The 12840-nt window shown below is 37.5% G+C and overlaps 1 protein-coding gene across 3 annotated transcripts in view; it reads left to right on the top strand.

The window, feature by feature from the left end:
* Nucleotides 1-12840, top strand: part of LOC105476782 (ankyrin repeat and fibronectin type III domain containing 1) — a 353243-nt gene that overhangs the window by 186321 nt on the left and 154082 nt on the right. For all 3 annotated transcript variants that reach the window (XM_071082907.1, XM_071082908.1, XM_071082909.1), the window contains 2 exons: nt 8640-8841; nt 11756-11966. In XM_071082907.1, coding sequence (XP_070939008.1) covers nt 8640-8841; nt 11756-11966 — 413 coding nt within the window. The remainder of the gene's footprint in view (nt 1-8639; nt 8842-11755; nt 11967-12840) is intronic.

The following is a 12840-nucleotide window of genomic DNA, read 5'->3' as shown; positions in this document are numbered from 1 at the left end:
TCCTATCCATGAGGATGGAATGTTTTTCCATTTGTTTGTGTCATCTCTGATTTATTTGAGCAGTGGTTTTAGTTCTCCTTGTAGAGATATTTCTCCTCCCTAGTTAGCAGAATTCCTAGGTATTTTATTCTTTTTGTGACAGTTGTGAATGGGAGTAGATTTCTGTTTTGGCTGTTGGCTTGACTGTTGTTGGTATACAGGAATGCTAGTAGTTTTGGCACATTGATTTTGTATCCTGAGACTTTGCTAAAGTTGTTTATCAGTTTAAGAAGATTTTGGGCTGAGACTGTGGGATTTTCTAGATATAAGATCATATCATCTGCAAACAGGGATAGGATAGTTTGACTTCCTGTCTTCCTATTTGAATACCCTTTCTTTCTTTCTCTTGCCTGATTGCCTTGGCCAGAACTTCCAGTGCTATGTTGAATAGGAGTAGTGAGAGAGGGCATCCTTTTCTTATGCCAGTTTTCAAGGGGAATGTTTCCAGCTTTTGCCCATTCAGTACAATGTTGGCTGTGGGTTTGTCATACATGGCTCTTATTATTTTGAGGTATGTTCCTTCAGCACCTAGTTTATCAAGAGTTGTTAACATGAAGAGATGTTGAATTTTATCAAGTCTTGTTTTCATCTATTGAGATAATCATGCGGCTTTTTTTCTTTCATCCTGTTTATGTGATAAATCACATTTATTGATTTGCATATGTTGAACCAACTTTGCATCCCAAGGATGAAGCCTACTTCATCGTGGTGGATAAGCTTTTTGATGTGCTCGTGGATTCAGTTTACCAGCATTTTGTTGAGGATTTTTGCATCAATGTTCATCAAGGACATTGGCCTAAAGTTTTCTTTTTTACTGTATCTCTGCCAGGTTTTGGTATCAGGGTGATGCTGGCCTCATAGCATCAGTTAGGGAAAAGTCCCTCCTTTGCAATTTTTTGGAATAGTTTCAGTAGGAATGATACCAACTCTTCTTTGTACATCTGGTAGAATTCAGCTGTGACTCCATCTGGCCCTGAGCTTTTTTTGGTTGGTAGGCTATTTATTACTGCATCAATTTCAGAACTCATTTATTGGCCTCTTCAATGATTCAATTTCTTCTTGGTTCAGTGTTGGGAGAGTGTATGTGACCAGGAATTTATCCATTTCTTCTAGATTTTCTGGTTTATGTGCATAGAGGTGTTTATCATATTCTCTGATAGTTGTTTGTATTTCTGTGGGGTCAGTGGTAATATCCCCCTTATCATTTCTGATTGTGTTTATTTGAATATTCTCTCTTTCCTTCTTTATTATTCTGGCTAATGGTTTATCTATTTTATTATTTTTTTCAAAAAACTTACTCCTGGATTAATTGATCTTTTGAATGGTTTTCCATGTCTCTGCTTCCTTAAGTTCAGCTCTGATTTTGGTTATTTCTTGTCTTCTGCTAGCTTTAGGATTTGTTTGTTCTTGGTTCCCTAGTTCTTTTTGTTGTGATGTTAGGTTGTTAACTTGAGATCTAACTTTTCGATGGGGGCACTAAGTGCTGTAAATTTCTGTCTTAACACTGCCTGAGCTGTGTCCCAGAGATTCTGGTACATTGTTTTTTTGTTCTCATTAGTTTCAAAGAACTTCTTGATTTCTGCCTTAATTCAATTATTTACCCAAATGCCTTTCAGGAGCATGTTATTCAATTTCCATATAATTATATGGTTTTGAGTGAATCTCTTAGTCTTGAGTTCTAATTTGATTGCAACGTGGTCCAAGAGAGATTGATATGATTTCAGTTCTGCATTTGCTAAGGAGTGTTTTACTTCCGATCATGTGACCAATTTTAGAGTAAGTACCATGTGGCGATTAGAAAAATGTATATTCTGTTGTTTTGGTATGGAGAGTTCTACAGATATCTATCAGGTCCGTTTGTTCCAGTGTTGAGTTCAGGTCATCTTTGTTAATTTTCTGTCTTGATGATCTGTCTTATATTGTCAGTGGGGTGTTACAGTCTCCCACTGTTACTGTGTGGAAGTCAAAGTCTCTTTGAAGGTCTCTAAGAACTTGCTTTATGAATCTGAGTGCTCCTGTACTGGGTGCATGTATATTTGGGATAGTTAGACCTTCTTGCTGAATTGAACCCTTTACCATTATGTAATGTCCTTCTTGGTTTTTGTTGTTGTGGTGGTTGTTCTTTGTTGGTTTAAAGTCTGTTTTGCCAGAGACTAGGATTGCAACTTCTGCTTTTTTCTGTTTTCCATTTGTTTGGTAGCTTTTCCTCCATCCCTTTATTTTGAGTCTATATGTGTCATTGCTCAATGCTTTATCTTTCTTCATGTGGATTTGCATTACTATCTAGTGTCCTTTCATTTCAACCTGAAGGAGTCTTGTTTGTGTTTATTGTAGAGTGGGTATAATATCAAAATTTTTGTTTATCTGGCAGTATCTTAATTTCCTCTTTATTTTTGAAGTGTAGTTTTGTTGGGTAGAGAAATTCTTGACAGTCTTTTTTTGTTCATCACTTTGATTACATCGTACCACTTCCTTTTGGCCCCTATGATTTTTGGTGAAAATGTTAATCTTTTTGAGGATCCTTTGAATGTGATGAGTCTTTTCTCTCTTGCTATCTTTAACATTCTCTCTATGTCTTTGGTTTCTAATGGTTTGATTATGATGTATCTAGGTGTGGCTCTCTTTGAGTTTATTCTACTTAATATTCATTGAGCCTGTGGATGCATACTTAAATTGGGGGATATTTTGGCCATTATTTCTTCAAATAGCGTTTCTATACCTCTCTTCTTGTCCTGGGACTCCTTTTATTTGTATGTTGGTACACTTGACAGCGTTACAAGGATCTCTGCACTATTCACTTTTCTTCATATTTTTTTCACTCCTCACACTGGATGATCTCGATTGATCTGTCTTTATGTTTGCTGATTCTTTCCTCTGCCTGCTCAAATCAGCTGTTGAGTATATTTTTCATTTCAATTAACATGCTTTTAAATTTTAGAATCTCTATTTGGTTCTTGATTTGTTTCATAATTTCAATCTCTTTATTGTATTTTCTATTTGGCAAGACATCATTCTCATAATTTTCTTTGTTTCTTTGGATATGGTTTAGTTCTTTGAATGTATTTAAAATAGCTAATTTAAAAGTCTTTGTGTAGTAAGTCCAGCATTTAGGATTCTGCAGGAATCATTTCTATTGACTGCTTTATTTCCTCAGTATGGGACATAATTTTTGTTTCTGTGCATGGTTCACGCATAGTTTTCTTGAAAATTAAGCATTTTGTTAATGATGTAGCAACTCTGGTAGTCTTGTAAATTTATTTAAGTTCCTTGTAGATTCTGGACATTAGACCTTTGTCAGAGAGGCAGATTGCAAACATTTTCCCCCAATCTCTAGGTTGCTGCTTCACTCTGATGATAGTTTCTTTTACTGTGCAGAAGCTCTTTAGTTTGATGAGCTCCCATTTGTCAATTTTGGCTTTTTTTGCAATTGCTTTTGGTGTTTTAGTCATGAAGTCTTTTCCCATGCCTATGTCCTGAATGGTATTGCCTAGGTTTTCTTCTAGGGTGTTTTATGGTTTTGGGTTTCACATTTAAGTCTTTAATCCATCTTGAGTTAATTTTTGTATAAGATGTAATGAAGGGGTCCAGTTTTTGTTTTCTGCATATGGCTGGCCAGTTTCCCCAGCACTATTTACTAAATAGGGAATCCTTTCCACATTGCTTGTTTTTGTCAGGTTTGTTGAAAATCAGATGGTTGTGAATGTGTGGTGTTATTTCTGAGGTCTCTGTTCTGTTCCATCGTTCTATATATCTGTTTTGGTACCAGTACCATGCTGTTTTGGTTACTGTAGCCTTGTAGTATAGTTTGAAGTCAGACAGCATGATACCTCCAGCTTTGCTCCTTTTGCTTAGGATTGTCTTGGCTATATGGGCTCTTTTTTGGTTCTACATGAAATTTAAATAAGTTTTTTTGTAATTCTGCCAAGGAAGTCAATGGTAGCTTGATGGGACAGGTCACTGCTCTTACCATGAATGTAAACTGTTGGTTTCCAAGACTGCCACAGACCTGGAGAATATGGGAACAGGGCAAGTTAGAATGCCACAAAGCTTGCTGTTCTTACTAAATTCAGCCATTTTTCTTGAATAAAGACATCCTGGATTGCTGCAAGCCTTTGGTTAACTTCTCAGATCCTGAAAAAGTTAATTTTAGCCATTTTTCTATGGTTCTCTTTGCTTTTATAGAGAAAGGGACTTTTGGAGGTCCTTTCTCTACCATTCCCATTGACATATTTATTTTTTTTTATTTTCAATCTTTATGTGAAATGTTTATTTAGGTGTACCATTTGTAAATGGCTTTTTAGGAATTCTGGTTGGAGAGTCTTTGTCTTTTATTAGGAAAAATAAACTTTTGAATATGTTGTGAGCACAGATATAGTCAACCTATAGTTTTGGTTCTGGAATGGCAGGCCCAAATTCTGATATTGTTACCTACAGTCTCTGTGACTTTGGGCACCTTATTTAAATTCCCTGAGTTTATTTCATCATTTATGAAAAGATAATATTAGGACATTAACCTTATGACTTCATTTTACATTTTCTGTTTATTATGTTTTTTATTTTTTAATTTTTAAATTATTTTAGATTAATCTTTATTCTACCCTTCCCTCTAATAGTTTGAAGTTTCTACTTCCTATATCTGTTTTATTATATGTTACTATAAACAAACATATGGAAGTCTCTACTTGAGTACATAAAATTAATTTCAAGACATTATTTAAAACAAGCAATAAAACTATTTAAATTGTTATGATATATTTGGTGTCTCTATTTTGAGAAAAATACTTAACGTAATAATTTCTACTCTTTATTGAGTGGATACTATGCACAAAACAGAATAGGTACCTTTCATTTGTGATTAATTTTCACAACTCTAGAAAAAAAGAGTTTTGATAAATGTCTTTTGATAAATGATGAAATAAACTCATAGAATTTAAATAAGATTCCCAAAGTCACATAGATTGTAGGTAACAATATCAAGATTCCAACTGGGTCTGCCAAATTCCAAAACTAAAGCTACACTGATTCTCAAATGCTTGTCTCTTTCCATAAAGGTAAAAATTTAAGAGTACAATTAGTTGGGAGGGGCATATTTGTAATAACGAATAACAGAAAGTTGTCTTTCTCACCATCTTATCTGACAAAATTTTAAATATAGAGTAGAAAAAGAAAACATAATGATAGATGAAGCTAAAAGAGTGGAAACAGCTACAGAATAGCCTGGAAGGAAGGGACAGCTGGGGGAGGATGAGAAGGAAGTCAGAGAGACAGAGAAAGTCAACCTATGTTGACTGAAGGGAACAGATGGGAGATGAGCAAAGACAAAAGGGGCCATGTGGGTAGGTGTCATCAGTTAGAGGGCAAGTAGCTGGAATTTGATCAATAGACAAGAATTTATTTACTGGACTTCTGGGCATTGTGGGAGATACAAAAGAATGTAGAGTTATTTGGGGAACAATAATGATGTAGAGAAAACAGATGGCTTGAACTGGGGCATTAATGCTGAAGGAAAAAGCTAGAGACAGAAGGCAGAAAGAAGGAGGTTAAGGCAATCCCCATGTGAGCCAGCTTGCATATGAATCTGGAATTTTTGTGGGAATGGAAAAAAATAAGTGAGAGAAAACCCTCTATTTGCTATTGAATCAAAGGTAAAGGATTTGTAGATGGAAGAAAAAAGATGCCAAATCACCTCCCTTTCCATTTCTACTTTTGAGAAGGTTATTAAAGATTTATAAAAACATATACATACATATACATTACAGACAATGCCTTGCATCATCCTTCCAAATGTAAATATGTCCATTTAGCTAAAACTGGGTAGGGCCTCCTGGACATCACTAAGACTGACTAAGTAGGACCACCTTAAAAGGATCTAGGAAGTATTTTTATCTCGAAGGAAATTGCAGACAAAACTTAAAAGGTGCCTCAGCAAAAGAAACTATCGTCAGAGTGAACAGACAACCTACAGAATGGGCAAAATATTTGCAAACTATGCATCTGAAAAGGTCTAATATCCAGCATCTACAAGGAACTTGAACAAATTTACAGGAAAAAATAACAACCCCATTAAAAAGTGGGCAAAAGACATGAACAGACTCTTCTCAAAAGAAAATACACATGTGGCCAATAAACATGCAAAGAAGCTCAACATCACTGATCATTAGATAAAATCCACAATGAGATACCATCTCACACCAGTCAGAATGGCTATTACTAAAAAGTCAAAAAACAACAGATTCTGGCCAGATTATGAAGAAAACAAAACACTTTTACACTGTTGGTGGGAGTGTAAATTAGTTCAACGATTGTGGAAGACAGCATGGCGATTCCTCAAATACCTAAAGCAGAAATATCATTTGACCCAGCAATCCCAATACTGGGTATACACCCAAAGGAATACAAACCGTTCTATTATAAAGATACATGTATGCATATGTTCACTGCAGCACTATTCACAATAGCAAAGACACAGAATCAACCCAAATGCCCATCAATGATAGGCTGCATAAAGAAATATGGTTTATGGCCGGGCGCGGTGGCTCACGCCTGTAATCCCAGCACTTTGGGAGGCCGAGGCGGGCGGATCACAAGGTCAGGAGATCGAGACCACGGTGAAACCCTGTCTCTACTAAAAATACAAAAAAAAAATTAGCCGGGCGCGGTTGTGGGCGCCTGTAGTCCCAGCTACTCGGGAGGCTGAGGCAGGAGAATGGCGGGAACCCGGGAGGCGGAGCTTGCAGTGAGCCGAGATCGCGCCACTGCACTCCAGCCTGGGTGACAGAGCGAGACTCCGTCTCAAAAAAAAAAAAAAAAAAAAAAAAAAGAAATATGGTTTATATACACCATGGAATACTATGTAGCCATAAAAAGAAATGAGATATGTTCTTTGTAGGGACATGGATGAAGCTGGAAGCCATTATCCTCAGCAAACTAATGCAGGAACAGAAAACCAAATATTACACGTTCTCACTTTTAAGTGGGAGCTGAATGATGAGAACACATGGACACATGGTGAGGAACAACACATACTGGGTCCTGTCAGAGGTTGCGGGCTGGGAGGAGGGGGAGCATCAGCAAGAATAGCTAATGAATGCTGGGCTTAATACCTAGGTAAAGGGATAATCTGTGCAGCAAACCACCATAGCACGCATTTACCTATGTAACGAACCTACATATCCTGCACATGTAGCCATGAACTTAAAAGCTGGAAATCAAACAAAAAGAAAACAAACAAACAAACAAAAAGCCTGAGGACATTTAACAATGTAATGAAAATGAATCTCCATTTCTTAAAGTCAAAGTGAATCGAAGTTAGTTTGTGCTAGCAGACATGGAATCCAGTTCAAAGGCATGAAGATGAAATTAACTTTCTGGGTAGTGCTCTAGTATATTAAATATAATAGACTCTCGTATGTGCACTCATTCTCAATTATCTATTGAATGCCTACAACAACAAAAATATTAGATACTATGAGTCTTCCTATATACTAGGCTCCTAAATATTTAAAGTGATGGGAATTTACACTGATTTGATCTTTGTAAATTATATAAATGTACTAAATTATCACATATACCCCAAAATGTGTATATTTATTACGTACTAATTTTAAAAATTAAATTTAAAACATTTGAGGGGAAGTGGTGAGAAGGCAGTGACATGCTCCAGAGAGTGCTGGGCCCGGTGCATCAGAGGCTCTACCAGGGAGACACTTTGCACAGAATTGCCTTGACTAGTTATTTCATTCATTCCTTTGTTCATCCAATACATATACATATACACATGCCAGGAAGCCACAGCCTTGATAGCATCAAAATTTCAAGATCAACACCCAAAGTCATTGTGGGTGGCTTTTGAATGGCATGGCTGATCTGGAAACTGACTTCAGGTGTGACATTGGTGGGGACCTCGTTCGAGATTTCTGAAACAACAGTCAAGTACTAATTGAAGAATGCCAGTAGTGAGTGCTTTGGTGGACCCCATCCAGGGTATCTGAGGTGAGCAGGGATGGGCCTATGGGTACAAATTCCCCAAGCTTCTGAGTACTGGGATAGTTCACCAAACCTCAGATGGACAGAGGACAGATGCAAGTTAACTGCTACCTCAAGAGATTGGGGCTATGCAGAAGTTAACTTGTGTCTGTCCATCTGAGACAGAGCCACACTTTCTTATATACCCAGCAGACGCCAGCATCTAGGGGGATGTAAGTAGAAAACTCCCAGTTGTATATACCCAAGAGGAATTGAACAGACCCCCTAGGTTACAGAGAGACGCTTCTTCACTTGGGATAGAGAAGTAAAGACTTGAGTCGAGGTTCAATCATATATATGTCTGTATGTAAATGAATATGTTTATATAGTAAATGGAGGTTGTCATTTCATTCCTGCCACCAATTAGCTCTGTGGCCATGAATAAGCTGCTTCCTTCCCCTGGGTTTCAGCTTTCTCATTTAAAACATTAAAAAGTGGGGTCTGATCATCTCTAAGGTCCCTACCAGCTGTAATATTGTATTTGGATTCCAGATACTGACTGGAGATGATAAAATTATATGTCAACTTATAATTTGTGGTGTAAAAGATATAACATCAGACTTTCCTCTTCTTAGGAATTGTTGTGTGAAAATGACCCAACAAATGCAAAATTTACATCTCTGTCAGTCAAAAAAGCATAGGGCTCCCTCATCTCCCAACGCAGCCAAACGCCTGTACAGGAACCTCTCTGAGAAACTGAAGGGGAGCCACTCTTCCTTCGATGAGGCCTATTTTAGGACAAGAACTGATCGGCTGAGTCTCAGGAAGACCTCAGTGGTAACGAAACCATTCTTATTCTTGTGTCAGTTTGATTTATTCAGTTATGTTTGGGTTTAAGTATATTCTAAGATGATTCACGTTTATTTCAGAAGTTGATGCTTGCAATTTTATAAATGCTGGAATAGTCAGGTAAGGCAGTAACTGCATGTATTAATGTTTTTAGACAAAGCCTGAGTGATTGTGAGCTGTTTCCCTTTCTTTTTGTTTCTTTTTCTTCTCCCTTAATTTTTATTTCACTACTACACCAAAAAATAAATAAACCCCAAAAACTAGCAGCTTGACAAATATGACGTTTCAGGTTAAATGGGCTTTCTGAAAGTTCCAGTGTTCATTCAAATAATAATATTATTAGTGATTTCTTATATATACCACACATTCTTTCCAAAGGCATTCAAAATAGAATCCAAAGAATATACATGTTTTATATGATAGACAAAGAAAGAGAGAGAAGAGGAAGGAAGGAAAGTAAAGGAAAAATGTAAAAAAAAAGAAAAAAAAACACAAAACACAGACACACACACACACACACAAACTAGGAAAAGAAAATATTGGATATAAGAATAAAAATAGATATATCAAAAAATCTAGGCAAATATAGTACCTGTACCTGAAATTTATCATTACATTCATCTCTGAGTTCCCAGAAAGTCAAAGCAGAAAAAGAAACGCAATTGGTTATAGCATCCCATCTGTTGATAGCTAAAAATGTCTCAGTCCATCAGGAGAAATGAATATTCACCTGCTCCTCAGTCTTCTGGACCTTGTAGATGTCATAGTGAGTTATGTAATAGAGAATGGCATAAATAGTGGAACTGATGATGTTACAGACATTCACATATAATAGTTTCTTAGAATGGCCCTCAGTAAAAGCTGAGAGCATAATATTAACATGCTCAGCAAGGGGATTTTTGCAGGGAGTAATGGCACCATTTGTTTGCTCTTAAAACAGAAATGAGTCCTAGCCTTTCCAGATAGAAGCATGCCAAAGTTTGCCAACAAAAGCTTGGAGGAGGAAATGACTTAAGAGTGAGAGTAAATATGGCACATGAGAAATTAGGAATACTAAGAGCCAAAAACAAATACATGACTGTGGATGGGGTGGCACTTTAACTTTGAACTCATTTGTTTTCTAATATGTTTTCTAATTTCAAACTCATCTTTTTGGAGGACTTGGCTGTGGTTAAATTGGGGCCTAAGCATCAGAGGCTCTTCAGTTTAGCAGATTGTGGATAAAACACTTTACCATTCAGCAGATTGTCTTGCAGCAAAGAAAACTGCATACCAAAATAGCTTTATTCCCTGGGTCCCCATTGTCAAAACAAGCATTTGCATAATAGCTTTGTATTTTCCTCAAATTTCAATTTTGTGTTATGTACTCAGCTAAAGCTGACCTGCAGCCTTTGATAGGGAAAATTGATTTTTAATGAGACTAAAAATAAAACCTGACCACCTGAACATTTGGTGACTGGAGATCTTCCACATGTTAATCAGGTGATCCCTATGCACGTCAAAACCAGTGGTATTTCAACTCTTTTAAAGACCAAGCAACTCTTGGTGAAGATACCAGATAGATGTGTAAATAATACGTGTGTTGGTCTTCTCCCACATGCTAAGAAATATGTACCTAAAAGAATTCTGGAGTTCTTCTCTTTTGTTTACTATTAATCCTTTGAAAGAACTTTTCAAAGGAACCATATTTTCTTAAGTGATTTTTTTCTGTAAGTGAACTGTATTCTATAAATATTCAGCTCTAGTCCCATGAGGCCCAAAACCAATTTGCCATCCAGTCACTGAAACCCTCCCTGAACACTAACACTCGGACCCCTCATCTTAGGGCTCAGAAACTATCAGCCCGCAGGCAGCGTGGAGCTAGTAGATATTTGGAAATACAGAAGTAACATATAATATGTATATTTTAAGAAGATTATTCTTGTATCAGTATAGAGTGAGAACTGGGGGAGCCCAAGACTAGCAGCAGGCAGGTCATTGCCATGGTCCAGACAAGAGATGACAATGTAGAGGCTGGGGATGGGGAGGGAGGGAGTGAGTTTGAGGAAAAACAGAGCAAGTGTACTGTCAATTCCAAGCTAGCCATAACGGCTACCTTAACATTATATATGCCAGCATTTCTCAAACTGTGCTCTGTAGAACACCATTCCAGGAACAGTCAAAGCAAATGCAATAAAATACATGTTAAAATTATTAAAGACCCTGAGGAAGCCTACAGGGAAATAATGGGGTACACTTGGTTTAATTTAATGTTTATCAAATTGATTTGACCACATGCTATTTTCTTCATAGAACATCTCTTAATTATTTTTTTTTTCCATGAGATGGAGTCTCCCTCTGTTGCCCAGACTGGAGTTCAGTGGCACAATCTCAGCTGACTGCAATCTCTGCCTCCTGGGTTCAAGTGATTCTCCTGCCTCAGCCTCTGGAGTAGCTGGGATTACAGGCACCCAACACCACATTCGGCTAATTTTTGTATTTTTAGTAGAGATGGGGTTTTGCTATGTTGGCTAGGCAGGTTTCAAGCTCCTCGCCTCAAGTGATCTGCCCACTTCGGCCTCCCAGAGTTCTGGGATTACAGGGGTGAGGCACCATGCCCAGCCAAATGAACTATTGGAGTACTTTTCAGAAGACTGGTTTGGGGAAAGCTGAGGTTTGCTCTTATCTACAGCCTAGCCAGGCTATCCTGTATTCTCTCAGTGCATCTATTCAATATCCATTAGAAATGATGGAGGGGAAGTCCAACGGAGTGTTTACTTTGGAGACCTTGAGATTAATTGTAGTTATACCACTTAAAAGTGGACATGCAGTCCCTGAAACAGTCTCTAAACTTCAAAAGAGCTAAGCTACAAAGACACACTGGTTTAAGAAATTTTGTTAATCTACCTTTGCTCCTCTCTAGAATTTCCAGGGCAATGAAGCCATGTTTGAGGCAGTCGAACAGCAGGACATGGATGCTGTGCAGATCCTCCTGTGTCAGTATATACCAGAAGAACTCGACCTTAACACACCTAACAGCGAGGGCTTGACACCCCTGGATATTGCCATCATGACCAACAATGTGCCCATTGCGAGGATTCTTCTGAGGACAGGGGCCCAAGAAAGTCCACACTGTAAGTAACCTGAGAATAAACACATGTACTGGTAAAGACAGATTCCAGCCGTATGCCACCAAAATAGCCATTGCTGACTTTCAGAGCAGGAATGATTGACTAAGCATAGACTCTGATAGCCCTTGGATGTTTTCATGGACTTTTCATGCAAATAGTGACAGCACTTATTGGTCTAAGCATCAAGTTCCTTTCTAAATAGAATATGCTGAGTGGTGAAAAGGAAGCCCCAAAGAACTTCTAAGAATTTTATCACGAGCTTTAAATTATGTGAGATACTCCAAGTAAGGATACAGAATAGGAGATATACATAGAAGAATGAGCATTTGCGTGTTTCTGTTTTGTATCCACAGTCAATCAGTCAATGCGGTGGCTTCATTCATTCATTCATTCAATAAACACTGAGTGCGGGACACTGTTCTAGGTGCTAGGAATGTAACAGCAAACAAGACAAAAATCCTTATTCTCACAGAAATTACATGCTTGTTGGGAAGACTTCCAATGAGCAAGTAAATAGATAAAATACAAACTCAAATAGTGATGAATGCTATGAAAAAAAATAAAATGGATGAGTGGCTAGAGATTGATAGGGAAGGGACTATTTTAAACCCATCGCCCTGAAATGGGTTGGTACCCATTGACCAATCTCTCACAATCCCAACCCCTCAGCTGTCGGTAATCACTGTAATTTCTGCTTCAATGATATCAACTTTAAAAAAAATTCCACATATAAGTGAGATCATGGCATGTTTATCTTTCTTTGCTTGGCTTATACAGCATATTCTTGATCTATTCATCTGTTGATAGACACTTAAGTTGATTCCACATCTTAGCTATTGTGAATAGTGCCATAATAAACATGGGGATGCATATATCT

Source organism: Macaca nemestrina, chromosome 17 (assembly GCF_043159975.1).
Source record: "Macaca nemestrina isolate mMacNem1 chromosome 17, mMacNem.hap1, whole genome shotgun sequence".
In the NCBI taxonomy this organism is placed as follows: Eukaryota; Metazoa; Chordata; class Mammalia; order Primates; family Cercopithecidae; genus Macaca; species Macaca nemestrina.
This window is presented reverse-complemented; position numbering and strand designations above follow the sequence as displayed.